The sequence below is a fragment of the Fundulus heteroclitus genome, unplaced genomic scaffold (genome assembly GCF_011125445.2).
Source record: "Fundulus heteroclitus isolate FHET01 unplaced genomic scaffold, MU-UCD_Fhet_4.1 scaffold_63, whole genome shotgun sequence".
Taxonomy (NCBI): domain Eukaryota; kingdom Metazoa; phylum Chordata; class Actinopteri; order Cyprinodontiformes; family Fundulidae; genus Fundulus; species Fundulus heteroclitus.
In genome coordinates, this window is record NW_023397066.1 from 1,436,444 (window position 1) to 1,455,427 (window position 18,984).

At 41.7% G+C, this 18,984-nt stretch overlaps 1 protein-coding gene across 1 annotated transcript; it reads left to right on the top strand.

Annotated features, from left to right (window-relative positions):
- Positions 1 to 10,423: 10,423 nt before the first annotated feature.
- Positions 10,424 to 18,621, top strand: LOC118561422 (zinc finger protein 37-like). Its single transcript, XM_036133486.1, has 2 exons — positions 10,424 to 10,654; positions 15,155 to 18,621. The coding sequence occupies exons 1-2, from the start codon at positions 10,591 to 10,593 to the stop codon at positions 17,134 to 17,136; spliced, it is 2,046 nt and encodes a 681-aa protein (XP_035989379.1). The 5' UTR covers positions 10,424 to 10,590; the 3' UTR covers positions 17,137 to 18,621.
- Positions 18,622 to 18,984: the final 363 nt, after the last annotated feature.

Consider the following 18,984-nt stretch of genomic DNA (forward strand, 5'->3'; position numbering starts at 1 on the left):
CAAAGAAAGCGGTAAAAACCGTATGACCTCCCGTCACCCAAATCCTTTCTGCCCTCTCACGTCGCACCTATAAAGCCTTCCCCTCCACACCGCCACCAGTGGTAGAGCAGAATATAGGTCAGTGTGTCAACCTAAACAAAACACCGCCACCCAAAACAAATAAACCAGAAACAAACCATACCTAAACACCAACAACTATAAATGGCTCCTACACACCGGCCCCAATTGTGTAGACAGCACAATTCAACAAACATCAAAACAGGAGCCCCAGAAATATGTAGGCCCAAGCATTTTCCTTTTTTTTTTTTTTTTTTTAAATACAGAGTCAAATGGCTTCTTGAAGAAGAAATATTTTGGAGATGGGTCTTTCCAGTTGTCCTGTTTGTGTCTTCAGCTGTACAGCACGCACAAGTCCATGTTTATCTGGGTAAGTATTTGTAACCCTTCCGAGGATCCAAGAACCACGAGGAGCAGAACGATCCACAACCACCACGATATCGTCAACAGCAAAACTTCTCCGAGGTCTGGACCATTTCTGTCTTTCCTGCAGCAAAGGTAAGTATTCCTTTGTCCATCTTTTCCAGAACAGGTCGGAGAGGTACTGCACTTGCCTCCAACGTTTCCTGAGGTAAACATCACTTTCTTGAAAAGCACCAGGAGCAACAGTAGGGTTTCCTTTGAGCAGCAGAATATGATTTGGAGTTAGAGCTTCCAAATCATTTACATCATCCGAAACCTTTGTAATGGGGCGATCATTAAGGATAGCTTCCACTTCACATAAAATGGTTTGAAAACTTTCGTCATCCAAGGTCTGCTGGTGAAGAACAGAAAGTAACACCCTTTTGACCATTCTGATGAGCCGTTCCCACACTCCTCCATGATGGGATGCAGCAGGTGTGTTAAAAATCCAGTCAATCTCTTTTAACAACAGGGCTTGGTGGATTTTTGTATGATCTATAGCTGCCAAAGCCTCCCTTAATTCACGCTCTGCACCAATAAAATTTGTGCCATTATCCGATCTCATTTGACGTACTGGACCTCTGCGACATACAAAACGCCTGATGGCATTGATGCAGGAGTCAGTTGTTAGCGAATGAGCCACCTCCAGATGTATGGCTCGGCTGGCCATGCATGTAAAGATAACGCCGTATCTTTTAACCATAACGCGCCCTCTCTTGACCTCAATGGGCCCAAAATAGTCCACACCTACATTAGTAAATGGTGGGAATTCTGGGCAGACTCGTTCCTGTGGCATATCAGCCATTTTCTGCTCTGCTGGTTGTCCTCTGTGGCGTCTACATACAACACATTCGGATAATATCTTTCTGCAAGCTGAGTTGGCGCAAGTAATCCAGTATCTTTCTCTGAGAGCTGAAAGCATATAATTTCTACCTGCATGACCAAGCTGCTGGTGCAGGTCTCTCAGAATTAGTTTGGATACATGCTGGTCTTTAGAGAGGATCAAAGGATGTTTCTGTTCCTCAGGTAGGACTGAGCGACTAAGCCTACCCCCCACTCTCAATAAACCTTGATGTAGTACTGGATCGAGCCTGTAAATGTCACTTGTGTTCTTGACAACAGATGCTCCACGTTGCAGATCTTTAATTTCCTCTTTGAAGCTGGCATGCTGGCTGTAACAGACGATGGCAACCTCTGCCTTAGAGATGTCCTTTACTGTAAGAACTTGTTTACAAATGGCAGCTCTGTTTTTTCTCATCTCCTCTTCTATCCTCCTAGGAGCTATAGAAGCGTCAACAGAGGGACCCATTGCCATCAACTCTTTCCTCTTCGTACTCATGCTGAGCAGAATATCCTTTAATTTGAGCAACCAAGCAACTGAAATCTTAAGTTTGGCCCAGCTTGAAAAATAATGGACAAACTTAGTAGTAGCATCATGTGGCTGTATGTCAATGGCATTTATCAGAATATCCCTTTTCACCTCTGGGTCCTCAGAACAAACAGGCTGGGGTTCAAAGGGCTCTGGCCACTCCTGCTCGGGCCTTCGGAGGAAATCCGGGCCATTTATCCACCTCTTGCATGACATAAAGCTGTCTGCAGAAAGACCTCTGGAGGCCTCATCTGCTGGATTGGACTTAGAGCTGATGTACCTCCACTGAAACACATTGGTAGCCTCTCTTATTGCAGCCACTCTATTTGCAACGAAGGTGTGAAATCGTTTGGTATCATTACTGATGTATCTCAACACAGTCTGACTGTCTGTCCAGAAGCATGAGCTATTCAGCTGGATACAGAGCTCCCTTTTCAACATTCTGTCCACCTTGACGGCCAAAACAGCGGCAGTTAGTTCAAGGCGGGGAATTGTTGTCTGCTTTAATGGAGCTACTCTAGCCTTTCCAAGCATGAATGCCAAATGCACATTTCCTCCTTCATCTTGTACCCTCAAATAAGACACTGTCCCATATCCATGGTCACTACCATCTGCAAAATGATGCAACTGGACTAGTAGATGTCCTTTAAAACTATTTGGCTTGATGCAACGCCTCACTTTAAACCCTGCTATTTTCTCCAGGTCCTGATACCATGATGACCAAAACCGTGACATAGACTGGGGAATAGGGTCATCCCAAGACAGATTTTGTCTGCATGCTTCCTGTAACAACAACTTAGGTAGCAAAGTGTAAGGTGCCAAGAAGCCAAGAGGGTCATAGATTGAACTGACCATTGAGAGAATGCCACGCCTAGTGTGAGGCCTTTTTTCCACAGCAAGTTCAAAGCTAAATGTATCACTCTCTGCACTCCAGCTGAGGCCCAGTGCTTTCTCCAAAGGCAGTCTGTCTCGTTCCAGGTGAAGTTGTCTTGTTGGTTTGGAGCGCTTTTCCTCCGGAATGGTTGACAACACTACTCGGCTGTTGCTTGTCCATTTCAACAGCTGAAATCCTCCCTTTGAGCACAAATCAGTGAGGTGCACCACCAACTGTACTGCCTCTTGCTCTGTGGCCACAGACTTCAAACAGTCGTCAACATAAAAATTTTGTAAATGGTGTCAGTCACATGCTTGTTGTAGCTGTTGATATTATCTGCTGCTGTCTTTCTTAGAGCATAATTGGCACAGCTTGGTGATGAGACAGCTCCAAAGATATGCACTTTCATCCTGTATTCGATTGGTTTGATTGATGTATCTCCTAATGGCCACCACAAGAAGCGGAGAAAATCCACATGTTTCTCTGACACCTTCACCTGATGAAACATAGCCTGGATGTCTGTCATCAATGCGATGTTCTCCTCTCGGAATCGGGTGAGCACACCAAACAGGGAATTGGTGAAATCCGGCCCCTGTAGCAGCTGGCTATTCAACGAGGTGCCTTTATAGCTTGCTCCACAATCAAACACCACTCGCAACGTCCTCTTCTTTGGGTGGTAAACTCCGTGATGGGGCAGATACCACACACCTCCATCCTTAGGTTCCAGCTGGTCATGAGGAACAACCTCAGCATAGCCTTTGTCAATTAGGTTGGTAACAAATGCTGTATATTCTTCCTTATAGGCCTTGTTCCTGTCAAATTTTCTTTTGAGACTTTGAATGCGTTGCTCCACAATACATCGGTTATTGGGCATGACTGTGTCATCCTTATTAAAGGGCAAATCCAAGCAGTAATGTCCATCTTGGATACAAGCTGATTGCTCCAATATTTCCATGAACTTCTTGTCCTCAATCGACAGTTCATGCTCCTCTTGCAGTGTCCTCTCACTGAACTCCATATTGTATTGAGACACCAACAGCTCCTCCAATTTGACAATGGAAATCCGATTAGTGTAAACAGTAGGACAGCCTTTCTGACCACCATTTCCACTCCTTAAAGGTCCGTTTATGACCCAACCTAATAGGGTTCTCACGGCGTAGGGTCCATCACCTTTGCTGTTTATAATCTCCCATGGCTCCAGGAGCTTTGGCACGTTTGTCCCAATCAACAGGCCAACATCAGCATCCAATTCTGTGATCTTAATATTTTTTAAATATTCCCATTTCTCAACATCTTGCTGACGGGGAATGTTGGTCTTTGAAACAGGAATGGTTTCTTGGGTGTAGACCTCTGGAAGCTCTATGAAGTTGTTTTCTTCCAGTTCAGAAATCTCCAGTCCAGAAACACAGTGGCTAGGCACCAATTTTTCTTGACCCATAGTGCACAGCAGAATGTTAGTCCTTTTACTCTGTAGGTTTAGATGGTTCATGAGCCCACTGGTGATGAAAGTGGCTGTACTCCCAGGATCTAAGAAGGCATAAGTCTGCAGCACCGTATCTCCTCTCTTAGACCTAACCTTAACTGGAACAATAGACAAAGTACAGTCATGGTTCCCGGCCCCAGTACAAGCACCAACCTGGTGAGACACAAACGCACTACTTACTGATGGTTCTTCATTGTCTAAATGCAGAATAGTGGGGTGTTTTAGATAGCATTTGTCGCAGGTGAGCCGACTCTTACACTCCTTACTGATGTGGCCAACTTTCAAGCATCCAAAACATACTCCTTTCCCTCTCAGGAATTCAATTTTCTCCTTATGAGAAATTCTTTGCAGTTCTTGACACTTTGATATTAGATGAGGCTGTTCGCAGTAAAGACAGGAGAATGAAGGAGGATTGTTTGGGACAATTGGCTGCTTGTAAAATGTTGGTGCAGAGGCACTATCCGGTGCTGAAAGTGAGGTTACAAAGCTGCTGCCTTTGATGTTGGCCTTTAGTAAAGATTTAGTCTTAAATGGTCCTCCCATCACAGGGCTTGGCTTGGTGTCAGAGATGTCTCCAAACAGTGGATGGGACAGGATCTTTACTTGTTGTTCGAGAAAGTTGACCAAATCATTAAATGTGGCTCGGAAGCCTTGCCGCTCTTGTAGTTTACAAGCTGTTATTCTCCATCTTTCACGGAGCTTATAGGGCAACTTCATGATTACTTGTCTCATATGAGATAGAACGTTCAACTCCTCCATGTACTGTATTTCTAACATGGCATTACAGCAGCCACGTAAGAACAAGGCGAATTCCTGCAATGCTTCAACATCCTCAGATTTTATGACTGGCCAGGCAAACACCTTCTCCATGTACGCAGAAGCAATGTGATGTTCGTTTCCAAAATGCTCCATTATAAGTTCCTTTGCTCGCTGGTAGCCCTGCTGTGATGACATGTGCATGCAGCTCCTGACCAGCTCCCTTGGCTGCCCTCTGGTATATTGCTCTAAAAAGTACAGACAATCCTGATAGTTGTTTGTCCTTTCTTCCACACAATGTTCAAAAGCTCTTAGGAAAGACGTGCACTCCAAAGGATTGCCATCGAAAACTGGGATCTCACGCTGAGGAAGAGTAGCTGATAACTGTTGCTGAACAAGCATTGATGTGATTTCATTCTGTTTTTGCATAATGGTACAGATTACGTTATCATTTGGAATTGATGGATTATTTAATTGTTGTTGCATTTGTGCCTTGTGTGTTACTTGTAATTGTAGATCTGATGGTTGAAAGGGACAAGTGTTTAGTTTGGGGTTGACGTTTACAGAAGGTAATCCATCCAACTTTGAATCTGGTCTAACAGCGCCATACAGTGGTTGTTTCGGGTAGTGCGGCTGCTCTTCTGACTTTGTACTGCTATAAACTTTTTTCCTCACCGCTGGCGCAGAGGGAGCAGTTGCTGTAAAACCCAGCGGAGTATATGTGGCAGTATTGGGCACAAATTCTGTCGCCTGTGGGTTGAATTCAGCGCGTCTTTGCTCTTTAAGTCCCTTACTGACATAAGAGTTCATCCCATCGGACATCGATTTAGATTTTCCTCCAACGCTACTGCTTTCCAACACAGAAAGGCGTGCTGCTGCAGCAGCTAATTGCGCATCCAGTTCCACTTGTTCCTTTTGCTTTCTTATCTTGTCAGCTTCCAGTCTGTGTCTCTGCTCTAATTCCTCCAATTCGTGTTTCCTTTTCAAAGCCTCTGCCTTTGCCAGTAAAGCTGCTTGATCAGCCAGGGCTCGTTTACGAGCAGAGGATGTGCTGGACGCACGACTGCGCTTAGAACGCTTACTTGAAACGTTGGAAGCACTATCCTCAGGGTTTACGTTATCTTCGACCACACCACAACAGTTCTCCACTTGAATGTTAGCAGCATCAAGTTCATTACACATCTTCTCATTTTCTTTCAACCAGGTGTTCACTTTATTCACAAACTCATTATTTGCGTCTTCTTTCTCCTGAAACCAGGCATTTTGTCTTTGTTGCTCGTCCTCGGGCAAATTAAAATCATTTAACAAGGTATCGTGGAGAGATGATGCCTTTTCACACAGCGTATGGAACTTTTGTATATATTGTTTAACCTCAGAAACATTTTTATTTGACAACCACAGCGCTGTTATTTTCGACTTTATTTTGCTTGCATTTTTAAACACTTCACTTCTTTCCTTTTGCACCTTTTCCAAAGCAAATACGGTGCCCTTTAGCGAAAGTTTCCTTTGTCTTTTTTCAGCTTGTGTGCCCATAGGCTCAGTTTCAACATTATCATCACTCATTTTCCACTGTGGCTTAATAAAGACAGTAACGTGCTGCGTTGCTGCTTCTTTACGTTGCCAGAAACGCTCCAAACTGCAGAACACCAGCGCATTCACATAAGCGGCTGTTGGATATTCACACTTTGAAACATGAATGAATGAAAGCCATCACATAGTCCTTAGCTGTAACGAGCAGGCTAGCATCAACTCCAGAAGACGGCCCAACGCCGTTGCGCATCAAAATCAAATCCAACACGCCCTGCTTTATATTTAATAAGGATGACTGCACTCACCAGAGACGTCTTGATGGTAGTCGTGCCTCATACCTTATTTGATTGATCTTACTTAAGATGACAGCGTTGGATGGCTGGATAGCTCCTTCCTTTGTTATGCAGGTGAGCTAGGACGGTGCGACATGACGTGCGCCCAACTTTTCCAGGTGAGTTGTCCTCTTCATCCAAAAAGGTCGCGGTTTTTACTTTGTGTAGCGACTATCAACCACCTTTTTGTCGCTTCTGGGTGCGGGGAATCTGGAATTTAACGCGCTTACAAAATGATGTTAAAACCAGGAGATAAGGTATGGGCGTTCCCATTTATTGAAGTCAGTTTGTATATGAACAAACAAGCTGAGTGGCGGTCTTTACAAGTGAGATGGACAGGTAATTATGGAGAGTGTGGATATAACAGAATGTAACCAGTGGACGCAGGCTATTGTGTGCCAAAGAAAGCGGTAAAAACCGTATGACCTCCCGTCACCCAAATCCTTTCTGCCCTCTCACGTCGCACCTATAAAGCCTTCCCCTCCATACCGCCACCAGTGGTAGAGCAGAATATAGGTCAGTGTGTCAACCTAAACAAAACACCGCCACCCAAAACAAATAAACCAGAAACAAACCATACCTAAACACCAACAACTATAAATGGCTCCTACAAGTGTGTTTGATGTTATGAGTCAACTAGATATAGAAAAAAATATGGAAACTTGATGGACTGTCAGCAGTGACAATACTATTAAGATGGTTATTATATGAATCTTATTATATGAAGCGACGTTGTGTCTGCAGTCCAGTGCAGCGAGGGCTGCTCAGACTCCTACATTGGAGAAACCAAACAATTACATAATTATATTGTGCAGCATAAATTATGTCCGGGAGTTGCTTTATAAAACCGTTTAAAATCCCAAAACATCTGGCATCGTCCTGTAATAAACTTTGGAAATTTTACCCACAAACCTCAAGAGTTGTGGATAAACACAAAACAAGGTATTTAAAATTAAAATGGTTTCATTGTGCCCTACTGTAATATTTAACTGGTTAATTGTAACTAAATTAATGTTTTTTTGACAGGATTAAATGTGGAAGTCATAATTAATTTCCAAAGCCCTCCTTTATTAAAAAAAAAATCCCATAGTTTATAAGTAGTTAAATGTTAGAGGAGCAAAAAATATAAATTTTTGAGATTGCATCAGTTTAGATCAGCAGGATCAGTCTATTAATGAAACGACCAGTTTTTAAGGCAAAGTAAGAACTTTTTTTGTGTTAAAACTCTGGAGGACTGGCTGTAAGTCTTTGCCGCCCAACCTATAAAGTGAGCTGCATTTATAACAGCTGCAGGTGACAGGATTAAAGACACCTCTGAAAATGGCTTCTCCTTGACCTGTTTTGTTTCTCTGTGAACTTTAAGTCATTTTGATCGCAACTTGGATTTAGGAATGTTAACATTGCTTTTTACCAGTGGGCATGTGATGTTTTATTGGATAATTTAAGTCCTACGGGTCCGGTGTCCTGAACGTTTTCTATATGGTACTGGTCCAAATTGTTTAATTACTTCCTTGGTCATGTTCTGAGTCCTAATGACCCAATTAGTTGGTCCAGGTTTGTTGAAAATCCATTTTGGTTCCCTGAGTTAAGCTCTGGAGAATTGTTGGCATGTTCAATGAAAATAATGCCTAAATGTTTTATTTAATTTTGATTGCTAAAGATCTGTTGATTCAAGAAGATTGTTTTTTTGTCTCCATCATCTTCCTGCTGTTAAACTTTTAAAACTATATTATAATTTCAACTTTACTCTGATTAGACCACTGTAAAGCTCTTTCTACCTGTAAATAAACACTTTAATAAATATACAGATGTGCTTTACTGTCTGTTTGGTCTGAACTTTTCCGTCTCATGTTTTGTTTTCTTTGGTTGTATAAGCAGACTAAGTAGTGTGAATGATGGTAGTAGTTCTACCTTTTTGCTAAAGTTCAAGGTCAGTTTTTCCCCCCCAGCACCATTTCAACTAAGTTTGTAAAACAGTTTCAGAAACATTTTTTTACTAGGTGAAATGCTCCTTTCATCTCAAGAGTAGTAAAGACATTACGTATTCAGAAAAGGGCCTGTGAGAGCAGCAGGTCAGTAAAAACTCTGACCAATCCCTGCCGCTCGGTCCAAATGCAACGGATTGGTCAGAGTTTTGGTCCCGCTCTCATCGTCGGGTTTCACCGTATCCATTTACTGTCACAACCACCTAACACCTATGAGCGTGCTCGTTCCTTGCTAGTTTCCTCTTACTGTGCACTTCTAGGGTTTATGTATCTGGTTAGCTTAACGGTTAGCTTAGCGGTTTCTCGCCACCTCCAACTTTTAGTATGAAAGCTGCACTTTGCATGGCTCCTGGTCTGGTTCTAAGTTATGGGTGTGTCCAGATTCAGGGCCTCCATCCGTCGAAGGCCAGGAAAGAAACGCAGAAGGCCAGAGGAGATTGGCTGAGCCCCGCCCTCAGGTCAGGATGACGTCTGTTGTCCAGCAACCGTAAAAAGCGTGACAAACAGACTATTCAAAAGAGCCGGGACTTTTGAAGAACTCCAGCAGCTTTTCTGTTGTCGCACACATGTGTTATATCTCAGGCTGAGAGAAAATCATGTTCAGGTATAATACAATTGATCTTTAAGCTTTTAGCCATTAAATGTTTAGTATTATATGGCTAACCAATTAACTGTAGACATTTCAAATAAGCCTAAATGTCTTTCAAATTTATGATAAAATAAAACATTTTCTAAGTATTTGATCTTCTGTCTGGTCGATGTAGAAGATACATACACTGGAGTGTTTTCGGTGTAATACTTATTTTTTTTAATTATTATTATTTGCTGTAAACACCTAAAACATCTACAATTCTGTCCTAAACTAAAGATGTTTTTGCTGTTCACAAAGTTTTTGTGTGTTAGTTTTCTGCATTTAAACTGAAAAGCATTAGTGGCGAGCCAATGGACAGCGTTGGGCAACATGTTTTAAGAATGAAAAGCTGATTCTGGGACACCTTCCTGCAAGCGGTGCATCACAGCTTATGGTCTTTAAGAATTACTGCAGTAACGCTTTTTAAGCACAACCTTGCATCTTTCTGATTACATCACAGTGATGTGCCGGCGGTCGATTGATCCAGCCCTCGAACCTCGTTGATGGATGATGGACAGCAGAACAAGCCTCAGGTCTCCGTTGCAGCACCCCACACAAGTCTCTGATCTAAACACAGCAGATTTATTCTCACTTAGACTTCCTGTTCAGCGGCGCATCAGGCCTGTTGTGCATTTAAATCTAAAGAAGTGTTCGAGGAACCAGTCACTCAGGTTGATCCTGCTGTCTCCTCTGTAAAAAGCGGGATATAGTTATTTCTTTCAGCTTTGCGTCTTACATATGTGTACATATACATGTACACAAATCGGACTCTTGTCTCCACATTTATTATAATTAAAGTAACAGATGTGAGGAGGAAGACTCTGAAAGAATTGAAAATAAATGTTACCGTTTAAAATATTCTTGGTTAATTTCTGCTCCATTAATGACGGTTTATAAAAGTGCTGGTCTGGTTCAGAGAGTGTAGTCAGTCTTTGCTGCCAAGCTGCGGCTCCACTCCAGTCCAGCAGGGGGCGGTAAACGGACCAATCAGCTGCCGTGTCTCAGTGACGTCCACCGGAAGTAAACAAAAAGCATTTAGCAGCAGCTTGCGTGGACTCAGCAGGAAGACGTTTGTTTTCGTGTCTCAGCTGATTATTTCAGCAACAATGTCTCAATCTTAGCCGCTGAGCGAGTTGCGGATTTAACCCGAAGCTTCCGGTTGGAAGGAGAGATGGAGGATGAGCGCAGACCGCAGGAGATCTGCTGGAAACCCGCAGAGACGCCGCAGAGAGCCGGTATGTTCCTACGAAGGCCTTCCTGAGCGGAGAAAAGGCAGCAGAGCTGCAGGGAAATCCTTTATCCGGCTCATAAAACTAGAAACTGGCGTTTTACTGGCGGACTGCAGGTCAGATTTGACCCAAAATGGCGGCTTGTTTACAGGATCAGGTGGAAACAGCAGAATCACGTTCAGGATTCTGATTAAAACGCCTCACTTCTGGTTCTGGTTCTGCTCATCGGTTCGGACTCCAACCCGTCCGGATTTCCCGTTTAATACCAAATTCAGCGCCGTAGCTCACAGTGTTCACCAACAGGCTGCATTACAGGTTTATCATTATGGTGTATTTATAATTTTAGGTTTTAAAATGAATCCCGGCGGGTTAAATGAGTCCAGATCGGTTTGTTTTTAAATTAGGATTATTAGGACTCACCAGATGAGACTGAACCCAGAGAACCAGATTAGATTTGATAGTTTCACTTAATTTACAGAATAATGGCTTTTAGATCTCAGCAGGTGTGCAGCGCTCTGATGCCTTGCAGCAAGAAGGTCCAGGGTTTAAATCCAGCCATATTCGTGACTCTAGTTTGCAGTCTCCCTGTGGTTCTGTGGGTTCTCTCTGGGTACTCTGGCCTCATCCTGCAGTCCCACATCGTTAAAGGGGCCATGGGAACAGATTAAACTTTTCTGAGGTTCTGGGAGCATAAAATGTTCCATCGTCCACTGATGAGGAGGTCAGCTCTGCTGTGTTGCTCAAAAACAGTCAGACCAGATTTTTTTTTTTTCAATTCAATTTTATTTATATAGCCCCGTGATACAGGTCATCTCAAGGCTCTTTCCAAAGTCAAATTATATCAGATTATACAGATTGGAACTCTTTGACTCTTTTTGTATCGTGACAACACTACTTAAAGCAAACCAGGCCGGCTGGGCTCACTACTTTTCCAAATATGGTCGTAGCCAATCAGAGCGAAGTCAGCCGAATATCATACGGTATCCAATCCCTTTACTGAGGAGGGACATTTACAAAAAGAGATAAGATCGACTTTTTTAATTTCACAGTGGAGAAATTCACTTGTCACACATCGGCTCAATAATCAAAAGAAGGTTCCAAAAGGAGGAAAAGGTGCATAAGGTATATGAAGGTGACATTATTTATGAAATTCTTTGGAGAATTTACATATGTAGCAATATTAACTACAGGAAACTGTTTCTACAGTGATAACATGGAGCCTATAATTAGTCTCTTAGGGGTGAGTTCTTCTTTCTGGTCCAATAACCGCTGGAGATGGGCACCAGCATCCCTGACCCTGTGTGAATCCAGTGGGTGTATATAATTAATGAATCAGTTCTATACTAGTTATGTGTAAATGACAAAAAAAAAAAAAAACACGTTCAGGTGGGGAATTCTAGGTTTACCGCTGCAGTCGGGAGTCAGGTTGGGTCCGTTTCCACCAGAACTGCTGAGAATCCTCAACCTGTTATCAGCAGGCTTTCAAAGTGCTTTACTGTCAGTGAGTCAGTCCTCATTAAGACACAAAGGGGAGGAGATCATTGCTACAAGCTTTGACTGTGGTAGCATACCTGCTCTTTCATTTAATATTCAATCAGGAAAGTCCCACTGAGCTTTAGAACCTCTTTTTCAAGGGAGTCCTGGTAAAGAAAGAGCAAAAGTTATTCAACATTTAAAGTTAGATTACACAAAATGACGTGCAAATAAAAAAAAAGTTTAAATAAATCATCTTTTGTACTCTCTGTCTGGACTTAAAGGCACAAAATGAAGATGTTCCTAACAACATCACAGAGGATGTCAGAAAGACTGCACTCATTATTCACATCAGTGTGTTTCATTTAGCATAACCTGGACTGTAGAAATCAGGAAGAAAAAAGTGAAATGTGAGGTTAAAGTGAAAAGTTGGTATTCAGGTGACTTTTCACATCCCTAATTCAATAAATTTACTTCGGCTTAATGAGCTGGAAAAGTTTTCTTTTCACCATCTGCCTGCAGGCCAATGATGACTTTATATCTGTATGAATATATCCTGCAGCTCACCAACAATGATAAAACAAATGCATTTAATCTCCTGGTCGTTGATATTATTACTAGCAAGTAAAACATTTGATTCTATTTCTTATCGTCTTTATAAATATATATCTCACTATATCTAAAACCTTTTTCACGCTCAGCTGTGATACACTGTTTGCATGCAAGTGATCAGTGGTTTAAGGTTTATAGGCTCCTGGCTTTTGTCCTCATCTTTCATTAAAGGAGAATCAGAATCAGGAATACTTTAAAAATCCCAGAGGGAAATTGCTGTTTCAGTACCATCACCATCACAAAACATCACAAACATTTCAGGGGGAGACGATCAAGATCAGAATTCAAACTGCCCAAAGTACTTTAAATATAAAATTATTACATACTGTTCAATAAATGATACGTTCTTTTAATTAAGAGTCATTTTCATTTGAAGGTCCTTTTATGGGGGCAGCCATCTTGGTGAAGAACAGTACTGCCTCCTCCCAGTTTGTGACTTCAGGTCACGGGATGGACTGTAGAGCAAGTTCCAATGCCCTATCTGTCCCCTTGTAAATAAATATCCGTTTTCATGCCAAAATATCTCTTTTTTTAACCCCTTAAACAAAGATAGACATGGTATTAAGCATTTAAATTTAAATTAATACTAATTTTACATTTTAGAGACATAAAAAAACAATATTAAGCATTAAAGTACAGTTTATAGGTTGGGTTCTGCAATGTTAGAAGATGAGTATAAAACTCATCTTTAGAACCAATCTTTGCTCAAAATGGTGATCTGCACCACCTAATCTACTTTCAGCAGTTATCATCAGTTATTGCAACCGTAAACTGCAGAAAATACGGTCAGAGCGGCTCATTCTGAGTTTTACTCTCTGCTGCTGTCAGGATGAGCTGCAGCGTTATGAGGCGGAGGGATATTTCAACGACACTTAGTTTAGAGCCCAAACAATCGACTTCACTTTTAGAAACAAGCCCGAAAAAACTGCAACTCATGAAATTTACAAGCGACTTTAGAAAAAATAAGACCAAAGTTGTATAAAATAAGTGGGCTTCTCAACAGTGAGCACTCTTTCCAAGTGTGTTGTATCCCTCCGCCCGTCTGGTCGGTAAACAAATGTTCCGGCAAATACTACATTATAAAAAAGAAAAACCTACGAATATCCTCGCTCTCATGTCATCTTGAAGACATTCTTCTTCCAAATGTTGGTTACAGACGACATGTTTTCTCTCCGGCCATAAGCACAATGACAAATCCTCTCTTCACGTAGGTAATCAACAAAAGAACCAGTGGATCATAAACTGGAAAGGTGGAAAAAAAAAATGTTTTTTCCACTTTTACCCGATGTATTGGAACATCCAACTGCCATGCACGTGATCATTGTTGCTTCAACAAAAGCTCTCGTGAATTTCAACGGTGAAGTCCTCTGGACATCTGAAACAATTGTTGCTGATCGCAGCTGTGTACAACGACTCTTATTGAATTTGCTTGTAGAGCGCAGCGCCTTACCGCGACATTACGTCACAGGACGTGATGTCAGGCGGCCATTATTGCCCAAATATGGGCAATAATGGCCGCCCCGCAGACTCAGTGATAGAGACGACAATTTATGCTTTTATTTTCTTATTGATTAACACTAAATTCAATAAATCACCACGAACGTATTAGATTTAGGTATAGCTAATGATCCACTGATTTTTCCTTGTGGACCAGACTTCTCCTTTAACAACTTGGATTAAATTAAATCAAAGATTAAATCTCTTACAAAGCCTCTACTTCTGTCTCACCATTTCTTATGCTAAGATTAGATGTCCGGTTATTTTTAGCTAGTGTGCTTAGATCATGTAGCATTGCCCCCTCCTGCTTCACTTCAAATGAGGTACATTTCTCCTTGTTATTGATCAAGCTTTGCAGGAACTGATTTGCACCTATTGGGCGCATGAGTTTGAAGGAGACTGGACTCTGAGCTGGGCTTTTTGGTCAGCGCATGGGTTAGCGGGACTTTTCCAACACTTCCATACTAAACACCGGCACCAACTGCTGACACTATTGCAATCCTCAAATTCAATTTAACCTGCATGTAAAGGATTGGAAAAACATGGTTCTACTTAGAAATTGTAAATTTCTGCATTTACAATGATTTATACACTTCTGTTTTCTACAGGAAATCTGACAAATTTATTTAATTAAAATTAAACATTTTAAGAGCAGTTAAAAAAAGCACTTTTTTTCTTCTAATTTTATTAATATTTCTAATACTTTTGACTTGATATCTTCGGGCCACATGCCAAAACATCTGGACACCCCTGACCTAAAGCCTCAGTAGAAGAGGTCAAAACACAGAACAGCAATGTTCTTCTAGGAGTTCCCTGATTTTATTCATTGGCCTTGAAGTGATCAGTTTGTTGGTTCCTTGTTCTTGAACCTGCATTACACATTCAACGAGTTAATCATGTATTGTTTTTCCTTTGTTCCATCAGACCTTCTACATCAACATGTTTGGAAGCAAAAGGGGCAGGATCTCAGCGACCAACAACTCTGGAAGGTGCAGCGGAACTCCATTCTGGACCAGGAGGAACCACAACCACATATTAAAGAGGAACCAGAGGAACCACAATCTTCACAGCCTACAGAAGAACAAGAGGAACCAGAACCTACACACATTAAAGAGGAACAAGAGGAATCAGAACCTACAGGCTTTAAAGACAGGAAAATGGAACATTTAGCAACTAAAGGGGAACATGAGGAACTGCAACATTCACACAGTGAGGAAGTACAGGAAAAAATAGAACTTTCACAGATTAAAGAGGAAAAGGACGGGCTGGAACTTTTTCACACTAAGGAGGAACTAGAACCACTACAGGTTAAGGAGGAACAGGAGGAGCTAGAAGAGTTACGGATTAAAGAGGAAGAGAGTAATGTAGAACTGTTCTGCATTAAAGAGGAATATTTAAATATTCCGAAGGAGCAGGAGGAACTTCAACCTGCAGGATTAAGAACTGACCAAGTGAAACTAGAACCTCTACATATTAAAGAAAACCAGGAGCAGCTAGAACTTTCACACACCGAGGGATGCGGTGAAAGAGAACTTTCATGCATGGAAGAGGAACAGGAGGAACTAGAATCTGCAGAAATGGTAGCAGAACAAGAGGAACCAAAATCTGCAGGTCTTGTAGCAGACTGTGGAGAACCACAAGATTCACAGGTTGAAACTGAACACGAAGGACCACAGCTGCTGTCATTTTTGAGCCACAGCAGTCAGCAGATACAGCAGCTGTTGAGGAACCACACAACCGATGCCTTCATGGACCCTTGGACTTACCAGAGAAGTACAAAGATCGACCGTCTTCACTGCCTTTCCAGGGCTAAAGCTCAGGGCGAAAGTCAGGAAGGTGCTAGCTGTCCTGGGTCTCAAAGTCTGGCCAATCCTGACCCCGATCCACCTGAAAAATGTGACGTCTGTGGAAAAGTCTTTAAATATAAACACAATTTAATTGAACATCAGGGAATCCACTTGGGCGTGAAACCATATGGTTGTAACACATGTGGAAAAAGCTTTGCTCATTCCAGTGGACTAAAGGTCCACATGAGAAGCCACACTGGGGAGAGGCCTTTCACCTGTGAAACATGTGGGAAAAGTTTCAAGTATAGTAGCCACTTCCATGTCCATCGGAGAATACACACAGGGGAAAATTCGTTTACTTGTAAAACCTGTGGAAAGGTTTTCACTCGAATCCGCAGCTTAAACGTCCACATGAGGTATCACACGGGCGATTGGCCATTTTCGTGTGAAACGTGTGGGAAAGGTTTCAGTAATCGCTTTCCGCTGGAGGTTCACATGAAAACCCACGCTGGCGAGTGGCCTTTTTCTTGTGAAATGTGTGGTAAAGGCTTCTATAAAAGTTTTCCATTAAAGGTTCACAGGAAAACCCACTCAGCTGAGAGGCCTTTCAGATGTGAAACGTGTGGGAAAAGCTTCCGTGACCCTTCCTATTTAAACGTTCATAAGAGAAAACACACAGGGAAAACATACTCTTGCTCAACATGTTGTAGGAGTTTCACTCAACTTGGCAGTTTAAATGTTCACATGAGAACCCACACGGGTGAGAAACCATATTTATGTGTAACATGTGGAAAAGGTTTTACCAACAGCAGCCAGCTGACTCTTCACACCAGAACTCACACGGGCGAGAAGCCCTTCTCTTGTGAGACGTGCGGGCAAAGTTTTTCTAGGAACAGTAGCCTGGTTGTTCACATGAGAACCCACACAGGGGAGAGGCCTTTTAAATGTAAAACATGTGGGAAGAATTTCACTCAGCATGGTGTTTTGCAAATTCACATGAGGACCCACACCGGAGAAAAGCCGTTTTCTTGTTCCGCATGTGGAAAAAGGTTTAATCAGAGCGGTAGTCTGAGTAAACACATGCAGGTTCACACACAGAGGAAGGTTTCTCCTTCTTAAACCTTTGGAAAAGTATATCTGAATAAGGTATACTTATTGACACGTTTAACCATTTTTTTAAGTTGTTTTGTCAAGTTTGTAATATTTGACCTGAGTTAGTCGTCTGGTTTTATTCACCAACTTCTCTGCTGCGTTTCAGTCAGGCTCCTCATCAGAAAAGACAATCACCAGGAAGTTTCTTTTTTGCACTGTTCTTATAATGTCGAGGACCTTGGCCATATACCTCTAGATATTTTTCAACCTCTAACGTTAATCTTCCCTCATGCGTCACTAATTTGTCCCGCAGAAACGGTCCACAAAAATGCCATAGAAGAAGTAGCAAAGCAGCGCAGAAGAAGAGCAACTACAGGAGCCGTTGTATTCTGACATTTACAGTTGACGCTCCTTACTAGAACCATTTCAAAACGTATCCGTCGGCAGGTTCTGACCTGATTCTGGTTTTGCGCTATTTTTTATAGATATAAAATGATTGCACTTTCCTTTAAATTCAGCTGTTTTGGGGGCTGGATTAGCTAGGCTCGTCTCAAGCTTATTGGTGCCTGTCTGTGTGGTACAGAGCTGTGGGCTCATTGCTCTGTGACTGGAAAACAGACGGTTAACTGCTCTTTTGTTGACTTTAAAGGTAGGAAATACTGTCTCCTTAGAGAGTCTATGTTCAGATTTAACAATGTTAAATGACAGGCTGATGATTCACATCTTGGAGCCCAAATGAAACCTACTGGAGATGCAAACAGCAAGATTTCCAAGCTTTGAGCTCCTTCTTTAAATATGATTTGATGTTGTGAACGCACTATTATTTATACCTTCAGTCTGTGACATCAGCACCACCATGTATCGTGGGAAGCATAGTTTAAGTATTTTCCAATGATATGGCCCAACGATAAGTATCTCATTGTTTATAAATCATTAAATGTTCAAAGACCAGAGTATAGAAAAACTTTTCTTCTTTCACAGTGGAGAAACTTTGTTTTTTTTAATATTCATCTTAAACAAAACATTTTAATCTATTGCAATCAGTTTAGATCAGCAGGATGACATTCATCACACCAATAGCTTTGGCTTTGTGCAGTCGATAAATTAAATTACTGCTTATCTAGGCAAAGGGACAACTATCTGTGTTACAGCAAAACTTTAGAGGTCTGCTAACCTACCATGTGGATAAAACACTCTGATCTGCGGTTTTACTGATTCCAGGACTAAATCGTGGCCTTCACCTCCTGCACGTTTCCTGGACTGCCAGGCACTACCTCTGTTAAGCGCATTTTTCAAATGCTAGATGTGGGCGGAGTAAGGCTCTGGTACAGGGTGAGTTTCCCTTTAAATACTTCCTTGGGTTGAAGTTGGGTTCTACCACTGATCTCTATTTATTCTCTGGATATGCGATTGGCCATTGGTAGTACACGTTGCTATGAGGTCTCTATCTATCTATCTATCTATCTATCTATCTATCTATCTATCTATCTATCTATCTATCTATCTATCTATCTATCTATCTATAAAAAAGTAAAGTGGTTTTTTTTGTCAATATAACATGCAAAACATTTCAGCACATGACTTTTTCAAATGAGAAATGTACCAAACACAACAATTACAGCATCATCCATTTAATCAAAAACTACTACATTGACATTTCACAGTGAATTACTTTCTATTTACTCTAATTTCTATTGTGTAACATTAGACACAATGTCAATGACTAACTCGGTCAATGCAGTCGGTCCGATATAGCCAGACTAATGTTAGGCTACAGACGATACCATGGGATACATCGGCGTATATATGGATTCTCTTGGTACTTGATAGTGTTAGTACATCCACTGACTGTAAAATTCCCTGTGAAATGTCTTC

Excerpts from the sequence above, each read along its gene's own strand:
- LOC118561422 (XM_036133486.1), top strand. The coding sequence starts at position 10,591 with ATGGAGGATGAGCGCAGACCGCAGGAGATCTGCTGGAAACCCGCAGAG. Across the intron at positions 10,655-15,154 it reads AGAGACGCCGCAGAGAGCCG|ACCTTCTACATCAACATGTT; the intron begins GTATGTTCCTAC and ends TTGTTCCATCAG.